General features: G+C 40.5%; 1 protein-coding gene across 1 annotated transcript in view; it reads left to right on the top strand.

Moving 5' to 3' along the window:
• Positions 1-21895, top strand: part of LOC143288467 (dynein axonemal heavy chain 10-like) — a 180117-nt gene that overhangs the window by 146529 nt on the left and 11693 nt on the right. Inside the window, exons 71-76 of the mRNA XM_076596989.1 lie at positions 5727-5898; positions 6649-6824; positions 7066-7233; positions 9179-9346; positions 9739-9919; positions 18341-18486. Coding sequence (XP_076453104.1) covers positions 5727-5898; positions 6649-6824; positions 7066-7233; positions 9179-9346; positions 9739-9919; positions 18341-18486 — 1011 coding nt within the window. The remainder of the gene's footprint in view (positions 1-5726; positions 5899-6648; positions 6825-7065; positions 7234-9178; positions 9347-9738; positions 9920-18340; positions 18487-21895) is intronic.

Raw genomic sequence — 21895 nt, 5'->3', positions numbered from 1 at the left:
TCCGTCGGGATCAACAAGGACCATCTAGTCATCCTAGGGGTGGGTGGGTTGGGCTCTGTGGGTGCACAGATGACTGGTCAGGCCAATCCGTGCCCGGAAGGTTCTGACGCAGTGTGGACAGGGCATGGTGGCGGCTGTCGGGGACTTGCTGGCACTGCTTTTCCTGGCCTGTCTGCGTTGCTCTGCTGCAGTGATTCTGTTGGCCTCACAGGATTTGGCGCCTTTGTGGACAGCTGAACGCCACTTTGGTCTGTCCATTGCATTCAGCTCCCATGTGTTGTGGCTGATGTTGAAGGCCTTCAGAGAAGCTTTCAGAGTGTCTTTGAAGCGCTTCTTTTGGCCTCCATGGGAGCGCTTGCCATGTTGGAGTTCGCCATACAGCAGTTTCTTGGGGAGCCGGTGGTCTGGCATGCGAACTACATGGCCTGCCCAGCGCAGCTGGGCCTGCATCAAGATGGTGTAGATGCTGGGCAAGTTTGCACAAGTGAGCACCTCTGTGTCAGGGATCTTCTCTTGCCACTTTATGCCGAGAAGTTTTCTGAGGCTGGTGGTGTGGAAGTGGTTCAGCTTTTTGGCATGGTGTTTGTAGACCGTCCATGATTCACATCCATAGAGCAGTGTGATGAGAACTATGATGAGAACTATGGCCTTGTATACTTTGAGCTTCGTCTCCAGGGTGATGCCTTTCCTGTTCCAAACGTTCTTATGGAGTCTGCTGAAGGCAGCGCTGGCTTTGGCGAGTCTGGCATTCACCTCGTCGTCGATGACAACTGTGCAAGAGAGTGTACTGCCCAGGTATGTGAACTTGTCCACCATGTTCAGTCATTGCCCGTTGATGAAGATGTTTGGTTCAATGTAAGGCTTTCCTGGAGCTAGCTGGTGCATCACCTCAGTCTTCTTTGTGCTGATTGTGAGGCCAAAGTTGTCACAGGCAGCAGAGAACTTGTTGACGCTGTGTTGCATGTCAGCTTCGGAGGCAGCATTGAGAGCGCAGTCATCAGCAAACAGGAAGTCATTGACGGTGTCTGTCCTCACCTTGGTTTTTACTTGAAGCCTCCTGAGGTTGAAGAGTGAGCCATCCGTGTGGTACCTGATGCCAATGCCTACATCAGCGTCTCTGAAAGCATCTGTCAGCGTGGCTGAAAACATGAGACTGAACAGGGTGGGGGCAAGAACACACCCTTGCTTGACTCCATTGGAGACAGGGAATGGTTCTGAAGTCTCTCCGTTGTCTTGGACTCGGGCCAGCATCCCATGGTGTAGTTGCCGTATGATGGTGATGAACTTTCTGGGACATCCGTACTTCGCCAAGATTCTCCAAAGGCCATCTCTGCTAACAGTATCGAAGGCCTTGGTCAGATTTACATAGGTGGAGTAAAGGTCGGCATTCTGTTCCTGACACTTCTCCTGGAGCTGCCTGGCAGCAAACACCATGTCGATAGTCCCGCGTTCTTTCCGGAATCCACACTGGCTCTCTGGTAGGAGACCTTGCTTAAGGTGCGCTATGAGACGGTTGAGTAGCACTCTGGCCAGAGTCTTGCCTGCAACGGACAGCAGGGATATTCCACGATGGTTGTCACAGGCCTGACGATTTCCTTTGCGTTTGTACAGGTGTATGATGGAAGCGTCTTTGAAGTCCTGTGGAACTGCCTCATGCTGCCAGATGAACTGGAACAGCTGATGAAGCTTCTCAGTCAGCGCCATACCACCTTCTTTGTAGACCTCAGCTGGAATGGAGTCTGAGCCAGGGGCTTTGCCATTGGATAGCAGACGGATAGCTTTCTGGGTCTCCTCCAAAGTTGGAATGGCATCCAATGATTCACTGACTGGCACCTGGGGGAGTCGGTTGATGGCTTCATCATTGATGGTGGAAGGGCGGTTCAGTACGCTGTCAAAGTGTTCAGCCCTTCTCTGAAGGATCCTGTCCTTGTCAGTGATTAGGGTAGAACTATCAGCACTGAGGAGTGGAGCAGATCCGGAGGTGGTGGGACCATAGACTTCTTTCAGGCTGTTATAGAAGTTCTTCATGTCGTTCCTGTCTGCAAAGCCCTGGATCTCATCAGCTTTATTGCTCAACCAGGAACCCTGCATCTGCCGCAGCTTCAGCTGGATGGTGCTGCGTGCGCTCTTCAGTATGTCTTTCTTTGACTGTGACTTGGGATCTTCAATGTGGGCTCTGTAGGCTTGGCGTTTGTCTTCCAGCAGCTGCTTGATCTCAGTGCAGTTCTCATCAAACCAGTCTTTGTGCTTCCTGGCAGAAGGCCTCAGGCACTCCATGGCAGTGTTGTACACCGTCTCATGCAGTGCGCCCCATGCTGCCTCCACATTCTGTTTGTCCAGCACGGTGGACTCAAGGTGTTCCTCCAGGGTGTCAGCAAAGCTCTGCTTGATGTTGCCTAGCTCCAGCTTGTTGACATTCAGGCGTTTGGGTGCTTTCATGCCCTGAGGCCGTCTCTTGGGCTGGATGCGGAGGTTGAGTTTGGAGACGATAAGGCGGTGGTCTGTCCAGCACTCGGCGCCACACATGGCCCTCATGACTCGTACGTCCTGCCTGTCCCTCTTCCTGACGATGACAAAAGTCGATGAGATGCCAATGACCAGAGCGAGGATGCATCCATGACGTCCTGTTACGGGTAGGGAGGCAGAAGATGGTGTTTGTGATAAGAATGTCGTGCTCAGCACATGTCTGGAGAAGTAGTTGACCATTGCTGTTACAGTTGCCAACCCCATGCTTCCCAATCACGCCTTCCCAGGAGGTGCTGTCACAGCCAACTCTCGCGTTAAAGTCACCAAGAATGATGAGCTTGTCTGCGTTGGGAACAGTGGTGATGACAGCGTTCAGGTCCTCGTAGAACTTGTCCTTGATCTCATCCGGATTGGTCATGGAGGGCGCGTAGGCGCTGACAATGGTGGCAAACTTCTTCCTGTTGCATAAAGGGAGTTTCATTGTCATCAGGCGATCGTTCACTCCTTTCAGGGGGCCAGCCAGCTTGCCAACGAGGGTTGTCTTCACTGCAAAGCCAACTCCAGCCTCACGTCTCTCTTCAGGTCCGCGACCACTCCAAAAGGTGTAGCCTGCGCCTCGCTCACAGAGTTCGCCTTCTTCTGCCAGTCTGGTCTCACTTAAGACAACAACGTCGATGTTATACTGGCTAGTTCACTCGCGATGAGTGCTGTGCATCTCTGTGGTCTGTCTGAGTCGCCTCTGTCCAGAAGCATACGCACGTCCCATGTGGCAATGGTCAATGGGGCGCTCCTTGTTTTCTTCTTTGTTTCCTTTGTGTGTCGACCGCTTGAGTAGGGTCCCCGTCAGCTGCGGTATGCTGACTAGGGTGGTGTGGAGCAGGCAGTGTTTAGGGCACCTTTTCTAGCCCCTTCCTCATGCCATGGAGGTGAGCAGTGCTGTCCTGAAGAGGACTGCTCAGTCGCTCAGGGGGCTGCCAATCTCCACCGCTGCTCCAGTCGGTGAAAAACGACCCTATGGCCTGAGCCGCCTGTGTGCAGGTCCGCGGCTACGACTGCCGGTGTACCCACACCTGTCGCTTTGTCGCTCGCCTGTCGCCACAGGGCTTGGGGAAAATAATGGTATGGGATGAAGGATGACTGATGACTTGCGTGATGACTTTGTTTATAGTGAGGAGGAGTTGCGCACCGTCGACCTCACTCTCTTGTCCGAGACCGTCTGTATTTAGTGGCAAGACGAGGTCAAGACGACTGGAGATGGATACGGATGCAGTGGATGACCAGGATGTCCTATGTGCTTCATCCTGCCCTCAGCACTCCACAGTGCTCTGCTGCAACCACCTTCCTCTCCGTTGAACCATGAAGGTTTCTTCCGCAGAGTCCGCCGGATCCAGTCTTCACATGCTTGGGTAGACAAGCCCTAACTCACCGAGGGTTTGAGACCCGTCAGCTACCCTCGCCTAGTTTAGCCAGCCTGTCAAAGCTGTTGCCCGGGGGTTGGGCACTGCCGCATGCTTGTGTTTGTTGATGCTGTGCGAAAATTCAAACAAAATTCTAGCCACCTCTTCTTAACTGTACATCCTGGCAGCCATGTTGACACGCTAAACAACTGTTTGATTTACAAAATGCAAGCAAATGCATCAAAATTGAGCCAAAATTTGCTGAGATGTTGCTTTGAACATGCATCAAGGCAGTAGCCCTTTGTAAAGAAGTAAACATAATCTGCATGACCAGCTGGACTGTTGATAATGCAGTCAGTTACCCATAAAGCACGGATATATTCGCACTTGAAAGTGAAAGGCATTTGACTCACAGGGTGGAACATTTATGACAAAAGTACTGAAAGCTTTTGGCATGGTAAAGATATTTTCTCTTGGGTTGAAATATTTTTTACAAAAATAAGAAATCATCTGTAATAGTTGATAGATAAACAATCCATTAATTTGACATTTTGAGAGGTTGTAGGCAGGTTGATTCAGATTCACCTTACATTTTCATTCTGTATATTGAAATTCTCAGAATAATGGTTGAAGAAAATGGTGCCATCCAAGAAATTTAACTGATGATAAAGAACACAAAATTGCATAGTTTACAGATGATACACAGATGATGTTAAAGGGTGACAAATGCTTGTTTAAAGAAACAATGAAAATATTCAGTTTCATTTTGAAATATCCCAGAATTACAAATGATTTAATAAAAGACATTAGCAGTTTGATCTTGAAATCAATAATGATTAACTGCAGTTTATATGCTACACCTTAAATGGAACCCACCATTCTTTAAGATATTTGGAATATGGCTTAGAGGAAATCTGCAAGGATGAAAGGATTTAAACTCTCTGACAAATATGAGGAAATAAGAAAATATATATGAAATTTGGATTAATGTAATCTTTCACCTCTGAGAGTAATGGCTATTTTGAAATATTATTATTGGAACCTATTTCATTATTGAAACTGGTAGAGTTATAGATACTTTTACCAGATCCCCTGATTCTTTTGATAAAATCTTGCAGCAGCTGTGTTTCACCTTTGTATGGAAAGGAAAATATTTCAGGATAGCAAGAAGAATAGCTGTTGAACAAATAGAAAGTTGAGGACTGGGAATGTCTGATTTAGATAATTTCATTATGGCACAGAAGTTGAGTTGGATAAGAAAAAATTTAAAAACTGAAAGCATAAATAGAAAAAATTCAGTAACTTTTTTATGCCCTGAAATTCAAAATTTTGATAAATAATTAAGTTGTTTTTTTGTTGTTTTTTGTTATAATCAATAGAGCATGTTTTAGAAAAATGTCTGTGATACAGATGTCTGTGTTACACGGGATTGTTTGAATAGGAGTGTGTAAAACAGGGACATTAATTAGCATTTTTCCTTCTTCTATGCTGAAAATGTGCCATTTGATTCACTAATCTTTCAAATGTTCCAGGGACTTCATACAAGGCAGGGATATGTGCTGATTTTATTTACATTCTAAAACTTGATAGTTAAAATGATAAATCCAGGTGATCTTGCTCAGGTATAATGTAAGTGATTGTCCATTCCTTCCTTTACCAACCAGTGTAAGTGATTGTCCATTCCTTCCTTTACCAACCAATCTACCACATCTGCTATGTTCTAAAAGTATTCTCAGGACTTGAGTCATGAGGGAGGAAAGCAGAAAGTGCTTTTATCACAGTGCCATGCTGTTCCATATAGGTAGATGTTGAAAAATATTGATCTAGATGTGCACTGAATATGTATATTTTCAATGTGTGCAGGTTATGTATGGAGGTCGAGCCATTGACAACTTTGATCGTCGCATCCTCAACACCTACATGGATGAGTACATGGGTGATTTCATCTTTGACACTTTCCAGCCTTTCCACTTTTACTGTGATGAGACAGTGGACTACTGCATACCAGAAGATGGACCCAGAGATGTCTATGTTGGTGAGTAAACTCATCTCAGATTGGAGGGATTTTTCACTGCTTTTGGGAAGACAACAGAACAAAGCAAAAACGACCTAAACTACCTTTGAAGCCAGTTAGAACTCTGCATTATTTTCAGTGTGTTTAACAGTGCACTTGGATGGGATAAGCAAAATCTATTTCCTGACTACCAGATAAAAATAAAAGAGAAAGTCATATGCAAATGTCTGAGATGGGATTTGTCAGGTACAAGGGGTTTTTTCCCCAGTGTTGGGGACAGCTTTGTACATGGTTCAGAGGCTTTGTCTACAGCTTGCCACCACAGTTCCTAAGTCTGTTGAGTCTCCCCAAACCAAAATAGACATCACTTCCTCTGGTTGTTATCACATTCTGTTCCTCCTTCGTATACAACTTGAGAGAAGCTGAGCACCCTCTTGAGTTACTTAGATATTGTTTTGTCCTTTTCTGTCAGACTTCAGTTTAACCCCAAACCTCTTTCCACCTTCACTCCTCTGTTTAAATTGCTTGAAAGGATTCTGACTTTGGAGCATGTGGCTTGTCCAGACTGAAGACCAGTTTGTTTTCTTTTGTTTTCTTATGAATGGTTGAGTCAGGAAACACCCAAATTTAAAATGGACTTTTCACTTTCACTTTTTGATTCAAGTTGGTTGGAAGACTTAAGGAATTGACAGCCAGTGAGAATTAATGCATCAAAATGAAGAAGAAACATTTTCTTTCTTAAAACAATAGTATGTTGTCATTGTTTTTCAGACCAGATTGAGACACTGCCTCTGGCAAACACACCTGAAGTGTTTGGCCTGCACCCCAATGCAGAGATTGGCTACTACACACAGGCAGCCAGAGACATGTGGAGCCACCTGGTGGAGCTGCAGCCTCAGACAGGGGACACTGGTGCTGGCATCAGTCGGGAGGAATTCATTGACAAGGTCAGTTCTCGCACATCACTTCCACTGTATTGGGATCAAATTGTTGGAGAAGGGGATAGAGGGAAAGAGGCCCTTTTTGAAACTTTCACTGATTTACTCCAGGCATGTTTGAAAGCTTCACAGTTGTGGCACTTTCAGATGTTTTGGTTCACTCATTTTTATGTTTTTTGTGTTCAACATGCAAGTAAGTCTGCATGTTATTCCTGTTTCATGTGTATTATTTTTATATGTATGTGTGCAGATTGCCACAGATGTGTTGAACAAGCTGCCAGCAGAGTTTGAGTTGGACAAAATTCGCAAGAAGTATGGCGTGGAAATCACTCCCACTACTGTTGTACTGCTGCAGGAACTGGAGAGATTCAATGTTCTCATAAGCCGCATGCGACGCTCCCTTGCAACACTCAAGCGGGTGAGATAATCAAGATATGATTCCACTTGGTTTATTGATGTATTTATATCATCAAGGATAGAACCGCACACTTAGCCGACAGCGAGCTCCCGCGGACAGCACTGATAGTGCCAGACCTGTAAACTCGGTCGGCCGCTGTGCCTGCCTAACCAGCCTCTGACCCTTCTTTGTCTTATATTAAAACGCAACAATTTCTCACACTTTTTGGGTGGGCTTGTGTGCGTACGTGAGATTCTGTGGCACTCACTCTCTCTCTGCCCCCCCTCACCCCCTCCTCTCTTTCTATTCTCTTATCCTCATCTCTCTGTCTCACTCACACTTTCCGTCACCATCCCTCCCCCCTCTCTGTCTATTTTCTTATCTTCATCTCACTTTGTCTCTGACTTTCTCTCCATCAGGGCAAGCTAGCCCATCCAGCTTGCTGGGGGTGAAGAGTGAAAAGTAGAAACCTGCTTGCAGCTCCACACTTGACCACATTAACTGTTAGGCATTTTATGAAGTGGACAATTGATTAGGACTTTTTGATAATGTGTCAGTCCTTTCTTCTGACAGAATAATCAGTTTAGTGATTACTACCAATGACTGAATGGTGATGACCACCACTTTCACAGTTTTAAATTTGTTCACACACCAGTCAGCAGACACTGATTTTTTTTCTTCAAAATACTAAAGCTGCCATCCAGATATGTATCGTGACTGTTATTCGCTTCCATGTGTGTGATTGACTGAATCAGTGTGTGTCAGTGGAGTACTTGCACAAGCTACAGTAGTTGAATCCTTTGACACACTACAGCTTCTCCCAGACTTTCCAGTTGTCAACACAAGTTAGTGAGCAGCATGCCAGTGTATTATACCATGCTAGAAATGCATTTTGCGTATTGTGCTAACTCAGTGAAATTAGATTTAGTGTGTTCAAAATGTATCAGAATGCATGTGTTAACAAAATGGTGATAAGCTTGCCTACTTTTTTGAACAGGTATCCTGAGAAAAATAATTGGATGTTCATATTCGAGTTTCCTATTGTTTTGAAGCTAAGACTGTATTCTTTAAAACCGTACTGTTAATAAAATGATTGTGGTGACAAGCAACATGTTGTCAGATGTTAAAGAAGATTTGTTGTTTTCTCTCTGTGGCCGCTGCCATCGTTCGGCACAGCACGCACCGCTCTGCTGGTCTTTCTCCCTCCCAACAGCTGGTAACAGCTAGAGGCGTGACATGGGAGAGCACCCATGGCGCTTTGTGCTGCTATCTCTTCCAGGCCACAGTTCTAACCATCCCGGCTGCTGCGTGTTATTTTTAATCGGTGCCTTTCCTTCCCGAGTTGAACGCATGGTCAAGTTTGCTACTGCGATGAACTAAACGTTAAGCGCTGAACATGTGTGTAGAATGGTTACATTTGTATTAGCACTGACTCTGTTTACCTATATGAAGTAGACATGTTAGTATCAACAAATATGTAAATATTAATATACTAGCTATTATGACACTGAGCCAATTTTAGTATAATCCCTGGAATATTACACTTCAGTTCCTTTCATTGATGCAAAGAAATCAACTGTAGTGGAGTTTCAAGCAATTATACCCCCAAAAGTTGTTTTTTTTTACCGAAAGAAGGGGAAACGGCCTATATTTACTAACCTTTTGTATTTATACCATAATTCAAACTTGGCATTTATACCATAAATCAAACATGGCAGACAGGTAAATTATATATCCTCTTGAAAACACATGAAAATATCACTAAGAAAAATAGTCTTGCCAGGGTATCTATTGCCATTCGCCTCCTGACAGACTAAATAGAGTTACATCCCATTTGCAATGCAGCTGAGTCATCTGAAAGAAATATAGACAAAAGGTTTCAAGAAAAACAGTTTTGTTGCGAAAACAATGTTTATGTCATGAATATTGTGGCCTTGTTCCTGCTGACACTGATTGTAACCTCCAGGCACTGGCCGGAGAGGTTGGGATGAGCAGCGAGCTGGATGATGTGGCACGCTCCCTCTTCAATGGAATCATTCCATCCATTTGGAGACGCCTGGCTCCTGACACCCTGAAATCACTGGGCAACTGGATGCTTCACTTCGAGAAACGCTTCCAGCAATACAACACTTGGGTAAGACTGATAATTATTGGGTGCCATAGGCTGTTAATGCTTGCAAAATGACACTGACGTCTGGCTTTTTTTTTTTTCAAAATCGACAAATCAGAAGCATTTTTAATCGATGAACTGATAATTTTATATGCCAATCCTTTCTCAAAATGTATTAAAAAAAAAACAACTCATTTTGTTGCTTTGCTTCTATGTTTTGTTGTTACCTTGACAACTTTGCTGTGATAGTTCCAGTAGTTTGAAGCTACCCTCATAGACAATAAGTGCAGTGGTTGTTTGTTTGTGTGTCTGCGTGAATGCATGTGTTGGTGTACATTTGTGTAGGTTAGTGGAATAAAAAGACGTATTGATTGAAATGAATAGTCTGGGGATGTGCATGTATACTGTGTCACCAGGTAAACGAGAGTGAGCCGTCTGTGATGTGGCTCTCAGGCCTTCATATCCCAGAGTCCTACCTGACAGCTCTGGTACAGGCTACATGTCGTAAGAATGGTTGGCCTCTGGATAAATCCACCCTCTATACCAATGTCACACAGTTCGCCACTGCCGAAGATGTCACTGAAAGGACTTCTCAAGGTCAGTCTGTCTTATTTTCCATTACTGTTTAATGTTTTGATTGACATGCCTAAACAAAGTGAGTGTATGTAATCACCCTGTCTCAAATGTCTGTGTGCCAGTGTGCGTGTATGTTTATCTGTGGTAAACTTTTACATTGGCATTTTCTCAGGAACCACACTTGGTATGGGAATCAAACCTGGCAGGATGGTAGGAATGAATAAGACATTCCATTTATGATGGTGAGAAAGAACTCAATAGAGCCCTTCACAATTTTATTGTGACGGATCAGTATTGAAATTGAAGGTCAGAGATCAAATGTCAAGAAATGATAATGCAAAGTGGAAAAAAAAACCAACAAAAAAAAACCCAACAACTGTGGGTGTAGTAAAGAGATGATGTCTTTGAAATGAAACCCAGTAGAAAGACTGGAAATGATTTCCTCTCTCCCCCACAGGAGTGCCCATTTCCAGGTTGTACAAGATCGATATAAGATTATTTCTTTTGTTGTTGTTTTTTTACTTTTGTTTTTTCAATGTTGACATGGGCCTGTGCAGTCATCCAGGCTTAAATCAACAATGTTTAATTGATTTTCTTTCCCCTTTCCCCTCCTTGACACACCATCCCCTTTCGCGCACCTTCTTCTATCATTCATTGAGATTGCCCCTTCAAACCTTTCCCTTTGTTTAAATGAATAGCATACTCATTCTTGTCATTGCAAAGATTGATCACATAGAGTTAAAATGGAGAGAGCTCTTCAGAATGAAGGGAATTATGATAGTGCTTGGGAAGGTGGCATGGAAATAACTGGGATTTAAAAAAAAAATCTAAATATATACCTTGAATAATAGCTGGCATCTCTTTGATGGGACACCACGTCATAGAAATCACAGTAGGGAAGGATTCTCATTCATTCTCATATGTTAATGTGTATAGAAGTAGAAATTGAGATAACACTGAATCTTTGAAAATGTGTGGTCATTAGCCGCAAACAGGTAGTCAAAATATGATTATTGGTGGAAACTGGAATATTGTATTTTGATCATGGGTGAATGCTAGGAATCATGGTAGCAATATAAATCACCCACAAAGAACAAAATTGGACATGTTGGAATGGTTTGATATGGTAAGATGTATGGCAATATCTGCACCCTAACAAGAGATGCTACATATGGAGAAGATTGCATTCAGCAGAGCAGAGCAGATTTGATTTTTTTTTTTTTTCTTTTTTTTTTTTTTCAGAATTGCTGTTGACTGAAATTAAATCATTTGCCACCACGTTTCCATCAAGTTTCCATGTGAAATTAAATCGTTTGCCACCAAGTTTCCATATGCACAACACTCCCCAGTTCGAAATATTTCTGAATCAACATTCTCAGTCAAATGACTCTGTTCATGTCAGAACAACAGAGTAGACTTGTTCACTTCAAACTGGGTCAAGAGGGGAAGGTTGGTTGGTTTCCTATCACACAGGAAAGTGGGCTGTAGCTGTCAAGCTTTGTTACAATGTAAAAAAAACTGTTTGTTTAACATGACCCTTCAAAGTTAACATAAGTCGCCTATGGTGTTGAACTGTCTAGTTAACTTAAGTCACCTATTACAGCAAAGAGTTAATCTCTTGCGGAACATTTTAACAATTTTGTCATTCCTGTGTGCCAAGGAAAAACTCAGGGTTTCCACCTTAGTGCGAAAAACAAAACAAAAAACAAACCAACACACACCAACTGCTTTTGTGCACAAGCATGTGTGTATATATGTGTGTGAAAGAAATGCAGCTGTGCTTTTCATTATCAAGCTATTCTGCATGTATATGGATTTTATTCCTCTTTTTTCAGATCTATTTCTTTCTTTTTTTTTCTTTTTTTTCAGATGGTTTGATGTAAAAACAACAAACAAGAGAGACAAGGCCTTCAAGACTCACTTGTGATACACTTTTAAAAAAAATCTAACCATTAAAATGTGTTCTGTATTTATTATAAAGCTTCAGGTTAAAAGAAAAAGAAAAAAGAAAAAAAAAAGTCCTAACAGCAGATTCAAATCCTGCGTGTTCGGGTTAGAAGAAACTGTCTTACCCATTACACTATCATGGCTCCTTAACTGACGTTCAAAAATATAATATTTAAACATGCTTTTTTAAAGGGTGATAAATCGATTGCTGCATTCGCAGTGAGAATGCTGCTTAAATCATTCTGGTGTATTTTGGGCATTAAAAAAATCCTTAAGGGCAATTAAAAATTCTTTTAAAGTACGCAATAAAGGAGACGTGGCTATCGCTGCAATCACACTGCAACATTTAGCCGTCTTCTCTGGATCTAGATAGATGTACAAGTTTAGTTACACCCGGTTGACACAGTCGATTCAATTTCTCTTTTATGTTCATTCTAGTTTTATAGTTTTAAAGTTGATATGAAAATTGAGTATTTTGTTAAACTAATAACATGTAGAGCCAAGTACAAGTACTTCTAAATGTCATATGAAGTGAAAAGGACTTCTTTTTGAGAAAAGTCAAGACGAAATTTTTACGTTTCACCAATTCAAGGGTATTAACCCGCATGGTTTACAATTTTTAACTGTGAATTCTGACTGATTCTGTGGATATTTTTATGGCAGTTTGGGGCATAATCCAGTAAATGATGAGGCGTTCACAAATCTTTCTCTGAATAAATATTTAACGATCTCCTTCTCCAACTTTCCATCACATGTTATCATGTATTGTCGATTGAATATATGATTGAACGGGCAGGTCAACAACTTGAAACAAAATGGCGTCGTTCGTGTTCGCGAAGAATATGAGCACGCGCTTTGAATATGTATAAATATGTGTACGCAACTGATTTTTGCCCATGACCTTCAGGGCTCAGCCAATAGATATATAAAGTCCACTCGTATTGATTTTAGTATTTCCCGAAAAAGACCACTTGGGTGAATGAACATAGTGAAAGCCCTGTACACTGAGAGTAAAACACACAAGCTTTTTATGTATTGAGTATAATTTCAAAATGTAATGTTTAAGATGAGAAAGATCAGTTTAAAGCAAATTAAGCCCCCTAGCATTAATTATAGATTAATTTCCCTTTTTTACTATCTGCATCAAAGACATGCAAAATAAATATAACTTCCATGCTTAGCAAAAGAAGTTCCTGTTTGAACAAAAAATGATAATAATGACTGCTCTTGTTGTAGGGTCAGAATATCAGATCAGCGTGCCAAGTTTAGAGAATTAAAAAAATATATATATAACAGTAAATTCAGTTGGCATATAATTTGGCTTCTTTTTCAATTTTTTGTGCTCATCCCAGAGGTGCAATATTGTTTTAAACCAGATGACTGGAAAGAACTGAATTTTTCCTATTTTTATGCCAAATTTGGTGTCAAATGACAAAGTATTTGCAGAGAAAATGTCAATGTTAAAGTTTACCACGGACACACAGACACACACGCACACACACACACACACACACACACACACAGACAACCGAACACCGGGTTAAAACATAGACTCACTTTGTTTACACAAGTGAGTCAAAAACACCCCCACACCCCCCAAAAACAACAACAACAACAACAAAACAAAACCAACAGTTGTGACTTATTCAATTTATCATCTTGAAATAAAACTTTGATTTAGATTTTCATGCCCCCTCCCCCAACCCCCCCTCTCACACATACACACTAACCCCCTCACCCTACAGACCCAAAAAAATATATATTATACATTGACACTGACATATTCATTGATTTAACCTCTACAGAGACGAACATAAACAGAATATTTCAGAAAACTGCATAATCAGGAACACAACTAGGATTATCATGAAGTTTGCATCAATTAAGGTAAAAGGAGGGTTAACATTCATTTTTCCACATGAACATATCCTATACAAAGTTGTAAGTCTAAATAAATTTACTAAGTCTAAGGAGAACCAGTTAACTTGCAGAGATATAGATACAAGGCACACACACACACACACACACACACACACACACACACACACACACACACACACACAGAAGTGTGGATAAGCATAGGCTATATTTCATGATAGATATACAAAAACACATTTTATTTCTCAATTTATAGGGGGAAAGAAAAGATCTGAAAAGATCAAAGTAGAATGTCAGAGACTGGAAGAAAAAAAAGAGTGGATATTGAAAGCAGTAAAGGACTGGGGGAAAGTGTGAAACAAAAACAGTTGTAGACAAGAAATGAAGGCCTTCAAGACGCACTTGTGATACGCACTTAAAGAAAAAATACCAGTAAAAACTTATGAAAATTAAAAATTAGTTTGTTGAAATGTGTTCTCTATTTGTTATCTGTCATTGTTGATAATTTCCAGTCTGAACCCATTAAAATCTAACATGGAGTCCCACAGGGATCTGTTTTAGGCCCAGTGCTTTTCACACTGTACACTGCTCCTCTCACTGAAGTTATCAACTGCCATAATGTCAGTCATAATTCTTATGCTGATGACACTCAACTCCAGAAGAGTGATACCCCCCAAAAACTGTTGTCACTCTTGCAAGAAACATCCAACCGCTTCCTGGACATTCAAAACTGGATGACTCTAAATAAGTTAAAATTGAACTGGACAAAACTGAAGCAATGATCATAGGATCTAAACAAAAACTCTCTTCCATCACAACTGACACAATCAAACTTGGCAGTACATCCATCCCTCTTTCCAGTTCAGTCAGGAACCTCGGCGTTGTCCTTGACAACACACTGTCCATGCAAAAGTTTATCAGTCAGACATGTCAATCCTGCTACTGTCAATTGCGGCGCATCAGTTCCATCCAGAAATATCTGTCCACTGATGCAACATCTAGACTTGTCGTTTCTCTCATTCTCTCTCACCTTGACTACTGTAACTCTCTATTGTCTGGTTTGCCTGCTTCATCCACTGAGTCCCTTCAGCGCACCAAAACTCTGCTGCCCAATTTGTCCTCAGAAAGAAAAGATCAGAGCACATCAGTCCTCTTTTGCAACATCTCCACTGGCTCCCTGTCTCACACAGAGATCAGCACTCTGTGTTATAAATGCATTCACACATCTGCCCCTTCCTATCTCTGTGCCTTCACCTCTACACTCCATCTCACTCACTACGATAGGCTTCGGATCCACTCTGTTTACGCATACCCAGATTCAAACACTCGACTGTTGGTTGCCGTTCTTTCTCTATCTCTGGGCCTTGCAATTGGAATGAACTTCCTCTTTCGCTTTGTCAAGTCCCCACACTCAGCTATTTCAAGTCTGGCCTTAAAACCCACCTCTTCCCAAAATAGCCTCCCTTACCTGCCTCTTCCTTGTCTACAGTTTCTCCAGTTTTAGAGTTATGCATGCGTGTGAATGACTGGTGCGAAAGCACTTTGATTTGTCTGCACAAGATTCAGTGCTATATAAACACCATTATTATTATTATTGTTATTATAATTATATACAGCTTCACGAGAAAAAAGAAGTCTTGTATGCAGATTTGAAACATGGATGTTAGGGTTGAAAAGGAGTGGTTTTACCCACTCCGCTAACACGGGTTCAATGTTGACATTAAAAAATTATTATTTGAGCATGTTCTTTTAGTGGAATGAATCGAGAGCTTCAATCAAAGTCGTAACATGGTTTAAATCATGTTATTTTGGTATATCTCAGGCATTTAAACATTTCTTTCAAGTCCGAGGTAAAGGAGACGTTCCCATTGCCTCAAAAACACTGCATATATGTCTATTTTTATAGATCTGCAGAGATCCGTGTTCGACAAGCTTTGTTTTTCCACTCACTGAGACACTAAGCTGGACACCGTCCATTTAATTTCTTTTTCCTGTTCATTCTAGTTAACTAAGTATCCACTTTAAAACATTCATGTGCAGTAAACACATCGATGATTACTTAGGAAATGCTTTACATTCAGCAATAAAGGAGACGTTGCCATCGCGTCAGGGTTTGGAACATGTTTAGTCAAGATCTGCACTTACCAGTGCCATGTGGACGAGGCAGTCAAACGGTCGATTCAAATTTCTTTTCTGTTCATTCTAGTTAATTCAGTGTCCACTTTAGAATATTCATATGCAGTAAACACGTTGATAATGTCATTAGTGTCACTGTATGTTTTCTGTCCAGAATGTGTATTTCTTTGCTTTTAATTGCAAACATGAAAAATGAGGTCATGTCTTCTCATCAAACAGAACCTACCTTCCAGCCAGTCCGTGATAAGCAGTTTTTAAAAATTTTTTATTTCGGACCGAACTTTAACGAAATAAAACTGTTATTGATACAGAAATACAGGTAATTTTTGGAGACTTACAACCTATTATTGGTATGACTGTGAAGATTTTTTCATACTATATTTAATCCAAATTTGGTATTGGCAGACAAAGTATTTCCAGAGAAAATGGCAATGTTAAAAAATTTACCACACACACACACACACACATACAGACAACCGAACACCAGGTTATAACATGGATTCACTTTGTTTACACAAGTGAGTCAAAAATTAGAGCAATAATAGGGGAGGATTATCGTTAAAATGTTTTCTGTAGTAAATATTATAAACCTGAAAAAAGGTATGGGATTGGTTTTGAACCTGATATGTTAAAGTCAGAAGCAAAAAGACTTATGACAGGGCCAAAAGCATGCAGATATTGACATCCAAAATTAAGATATAGACTCAAGTGTTCAGCGCTGTAAACTGATTATTCGAGGTAAAAACATAATTTAAATGATGTTATTTTATTTATCTCAATTATTTAAGGCATAAGTTTGCTGAAAAGAAAAATAATGTTGCCATTGCCAGATCTAAGCAGACTGGTGTACGCAACTGAAAATAAGTAGGTGTGAGAGAAAATAGAGTCCGCAATTCAACGAAATAGATATGTATCTTGCACTTTGTACATTTTGGCCCCTTTCTGTTTTGTTAAATGGGATGTACAGTTTTATCAAGTACATTATATGGCATACAGTCTATTTCTTTTGCAGTTGTTTTCTTTGGAATTTATTTCTTTTCTTGGACAAATTGTACAATTGTTGTTATTGTTGTTTTAAATCTGAGTCAAAGAAAATTTCCATGAAGTCAAGTGGTTAGAAATTCTCTGCATCACAATTAACTCCTGGATTTCCAGTCAGAGTTGTTTTAGTTTGGTGCCTGTGGCCCAGTATTACAGCAGAGAAAAGATGAAAAGAAAATGGGCCACACAGCTGTGTGTCAGCAGCCATCCATCAGCTGCTGCCCCCCCCCCCCCCCCCCCCAAGACCCCTTCCTGCCTCCACCTGCTGCTGGCAAGCTTGACTGACCACCCCTCTCCTCAACCCCCTTCCCTTTCAAGCTACACATGAGGAGTGACTGCTTGTAGTGGCAACTTGTTCATGTTCACTGTTACTTTACTCTTGGCATGCTACAGATGTAGACTAACCAACCTTGTGCACAAAATTTACATCACTTTTACTTTCACTATGTATCACGAAGTGGGATGTGACTGTTATCATCGTATGCCAAATCTGTACCAGAAACACCACCCTCACCACTACACAGGTTTTCTTCCCCACTGTCCATATCTTTCAGTATTTGCTGAGCCACTATTAAGGCTGTAAACCTTTAAAAGAGGAGCCAAGATTGATCTTTGCTTGACAAAACCATTTTTACCAACCCACTGCCTATGAGTCATACAGCACAGATCACACAAGTCCAATGGATGTAAACAATCTTCCAAACAATCCGAAAAACAGGGAGAAAAGTGGTTGGGTCATTTCCCTTTAACTATCAACTGTGAATTGCTGATGAAATTTAGATGTGAGAGTTATGTCCTGCATGTGTTTAACAGTGCAAAAAAAAGGGGACATTATCTTGCGTCCAAAGGCAGACAACAGGTTAAGTGTGTCAGTATATCTCCTAGTTCAAGTTCCAATCACTCCATGAGTTAAAAACTGACAAGAGGCATGACTGTGTTATGCTGCTGGTAAGAAATTTGCCAGGTGTATATGGATTTTGTCTGAATGCTGTGACACCTGGAGAAACTGAAAATGATTTGATTTGTGTGCAATCTTCATCAACCTTGGTAAAGTGATTATTATGGTTAGAACAAAAAACCTGTAGAGTCAAGGTGAAGGCTTCTAGTTCAAGATCACAACATATTATTTTGGGAAAATGTAGAAGTATGATGGAGCTTGGCTTTTTCATCCAATATTATACATTAATCCTGGAGGCACTGCCTGTCTTTTCTGTTGCTTTGCTGCCTTCTTTGTCAGACAGTCACACCCACTGTGGACTGAATAAAGAAGTTAAAAAAGGCACAAAAATGGGGCTTCATGTATGTACATGAAGTGTGAATGTGTGTCTGTGTTCATAAGTGTGTGTTTATTGCAGTCTACTTAGTGTGTTATTCATGTAGCATGTGTTTACATGTTTCAGTCTGTTGTGTGTTTGAATACAGAGTGTATGTATATTGCAGGCTGCTTTGTGCATGGTCTGTACCTGGAGGGGGCTGGCTGGGACATGAAAGAGAGCTGTCTCATCAAACAGAAACCCAAACAGCTCATTCAGGAGCTACCAGTGCTGAAGATCATCCCTATTGAAGCACACAGGCTTAAGTTGCAGGTGCGTACACTCTTCTTTCTATTCACACATGGCTAAAGTGTTTTGTTATTTTATTTATTGAGAACCACAGTAACAATATATTATTGCTTTCACAGCTATATCCAGAACACAAACTCTGGTAATTTTCTTCTAGTAGATACGAATCCTGGCAAAAAAAGAGGAATATTCACTTTCAGATAAACAAAGTCACGTGGTTTTCCAAAAGTTGTTTCTTGTGTGACGTGAAATCTTTTTTAACTTTAACAAAATCATACAGTGATCTGTTCTATATCCTGGCACCATATATCACAGTCTACTATATCAGACATTAATTGCTCACCAGTCAGAAATCTAGTCTACTTTGCTGTTGGTTGAGATTTTCTCCATGTAAATCGTCTAACATCCGGATTAAACTCTTGCCATATATTAAGTAAGTCTAACTGAATCATCATGTCATCAACCCTTTCAATAGCTCTTGCATTGTTAATATGCTTGTAATTATCACAATCGTTGGATTAAAAACTAAATTCCAGTCCCCTGATATAATCAAATTGGGAATAGATAACTTTGATGTGTTTCCCAATTTCTTAATAGAAGCCTGGGTTATCTCAATTAGGACCATACAAATTAACTATTAAAAAATCTTTATTCATAGAATTAATCAGGACAAATATATGATTTCCACCAAAATCTTTGTAGCTTTCCTAAATTTGAATTCAAAATTATTTTGAAATAGTATGGCTACGCCTCTAGAGTTGGTATCAAATGAAGCAAAATTTGACTGGTATCCCCATTCAGCTTTATAGTACATATCCATTTTTGGGTCTAAGTGAGTGTCTTAGAGTAAGAATATGTTATGTCCTGTGTGTCTTAAATAATGAAATACATTTTGTTTCTTAGAATTGCCAAGATCTTGGCAATTTACAGAGCAAAAGGTTATATCCTGGCTCATTTTAGCTCAGTGATAAAGTTACATGTGTGAGCAATGACACCTGTGGAAGCCTCTCCAAGTGATTCCCAGTCATACAGCTGAAGACCATTATAACATGATGTGCAGATACAATGAACAAGCAAAATAAATGATGTAAGCATATCACCAGTGTAACAATTTTTTGCATAGTATCTCTTCTAAGCTTGCTTTGTTTAAAAGACTCAAAATATAGCATCAAGGTGCATAGTGTAATTAAAGATACAATAAAAGAATATGCGAAAGATTATAACAAGGATATGCACTTTGATCAAGCTTATTCAAGCCAATTAGAGTTCACCATATCATCACAATTGTTTCTAGATGTTTTATTAATGAAAATTCAGTCTAAGACAATTTCTTTCTCAACGTTTAAAAAGCAACAGTCAGAGAACGAGAAAAAAGGCAAAAAAGGAAATATTTGATATGGAGAAAAAAGAAAATAAAGATGAAGAAATGAAAAGATTAAAAAACAGAAACAAAATGCTCTAAAATATTTGGAAAAGAAAAGCGAAGGTGTACTTCTGCGATCAAGAGCTAGGTGGATGTCACAAGGTGAAAAAGTAACGGTATTTTTGTGGACTAGAAAAGCATCACTATATCGTAAACAAATGATAAAATTAAGTGATAGAGAAATAACTTCATGTTCGGAAACCAAAGACATTTTGTGCAAGGTTATACATTTCTACAGAAAACTATATGAGAAAAAAGCCGTAGAAAAATGCCAAATAGAGAATGTAGTTCATGAAATGCCCACACTGTCTGAAGAAATACTGGCAACTCTGGAAGAAAGAATAACTTTAGAGGAAGCTACTGTATCTCTTAAAAACACAAAAAATAATAAAAGTCCTGGAACAGATGGGTTTCCGTATGCATTTTAAAACTTTCTGGAATAAAACAGGTATTTGTTGTTAGGTCATTAATTAAATGAAGGGTTAGATAAGAAAGAACTATCAACAACTCAGAAAGAGGGAATGTATTCCAAATGGTGAAAAACCAAAAGAATTTATTAAAAACTGGAGACCAATTACATTATTTAATGTTGTGTATAAAATTGGTTGGGCATGCACTGCCAACAGAATAAAATCTGTATAGGTTTTGTGCCTGATAGGTACATATGTGATAACATCAGACTGATAAATGACCTAATGCACTATTTAGATAAAAAGAATTGACAGATTAAACTGGTCATTTATGAATAGTGTTCTCAATGCTTTTGGGTTTGGAAACGTTATATTTAACTAAGTAGAAACATTCTATAAAAATATTAAGGCAGCAGTAATTGTGAATGGGCAGGCATCAAGTTGGTTTCATATAGCCGAGTGGTTAAAGCGTTGGACTTTCAATCTGATGGTCCCGGGTTTGAATCTCAGTAACGGGGCCTAGTGGATAAAGGGTTGAGATCTTTCCGATCTCCCAGGTCAACATATGGGCAGACCTGCTTGTGCCTGAGAAGCGAATAAACTGAAATGTAAAACTTTCATTTCATTTCAAGAAGCACTTCGACAGGCAAGGCTGAAGACAAATCAAAATATGTGCGAAAGAAAGAAATCATATGCAGAAGTTGTTAAAGCTTATCATAAGCTGTGTTCCAAGTCTACACAGACTGATGTACCTTATGATAGTGTGTCAACACAGACTGAGGTCCTTGATGAAAAATCATTGTTGAAAAATGTATATGATGAGTACATGGTAATATCATCAGAACGTAAAACTTCCGTTCTACATGACGTCCACTTGTCATCTGCAACAAAACCTGGTCTGCACAACAACCACCTGCCATCATCATCTGAGGAGACATTACCTCATCTACATGACGACCACCCGACATCATCACCTAAGGAGATTCCAGCTGGTTTACAAGACAGTCATCTGACATTGTCATCGGAGGAGAAATCACTTGATCTACATGACTACCATCTGAAATCGTCATCAGAGGAGTCATCACCTGTTCTCCACAATGACCTTATGACATCATCATCAGAAAATGCTTCACCTGTTCTACATGACGAACACCTAACGTTGTCATCTGTGAAGACATCATTGGTCATACATGAAAGCCTTCCAACAGCATCACCTCAGCATATATTACATAATCTACATGACGACCACCTGACGGCACCAACTGGGGAGACAATGCCTGATCCACATGACTACCACCTGTCGTCATCATCAGAACAGTCATCACTTAGTCCACATGAATACATAACATCACCATCTAAGCAATCATCACCTAGTCTACATGATGACCACCAGATGTTGTCATCTGGGGAGACAACACCTGGACTGTATGATGACTACCAGAGGTCGTCATCAGCGGAGACAACGCCTGGTCTACATGAAGACCTTCTTACGTCGTCATCTGAGGAGATAAAACTACATCTTGATAACTACCTGACATTGCATCAAATCAGTCATCACATTGTCTACACGAAGAACACCTGATTACCTTGTGTTTTGATA

Source organism: Babylonia areolata, chromosome 12, assembly GCF_041734735.1.
Source record: "Babylonia areolata isolate BAREFJ2019XMU chromosome 12, ASM4173473v1, whole genome shotgun sequence".
In the NCBI taxonomy this organism is placed as follows: Eukaryota; Metazoa; Mollusca; class Gastropoda; order Neogastropoda; family Buccinidae; genus Babylonia; species Babylonia areolata.
Note: the sequence above shows the minus strand (reverse complement) of the source record. Positions and strands in the feature narration are given on the sequence as shown.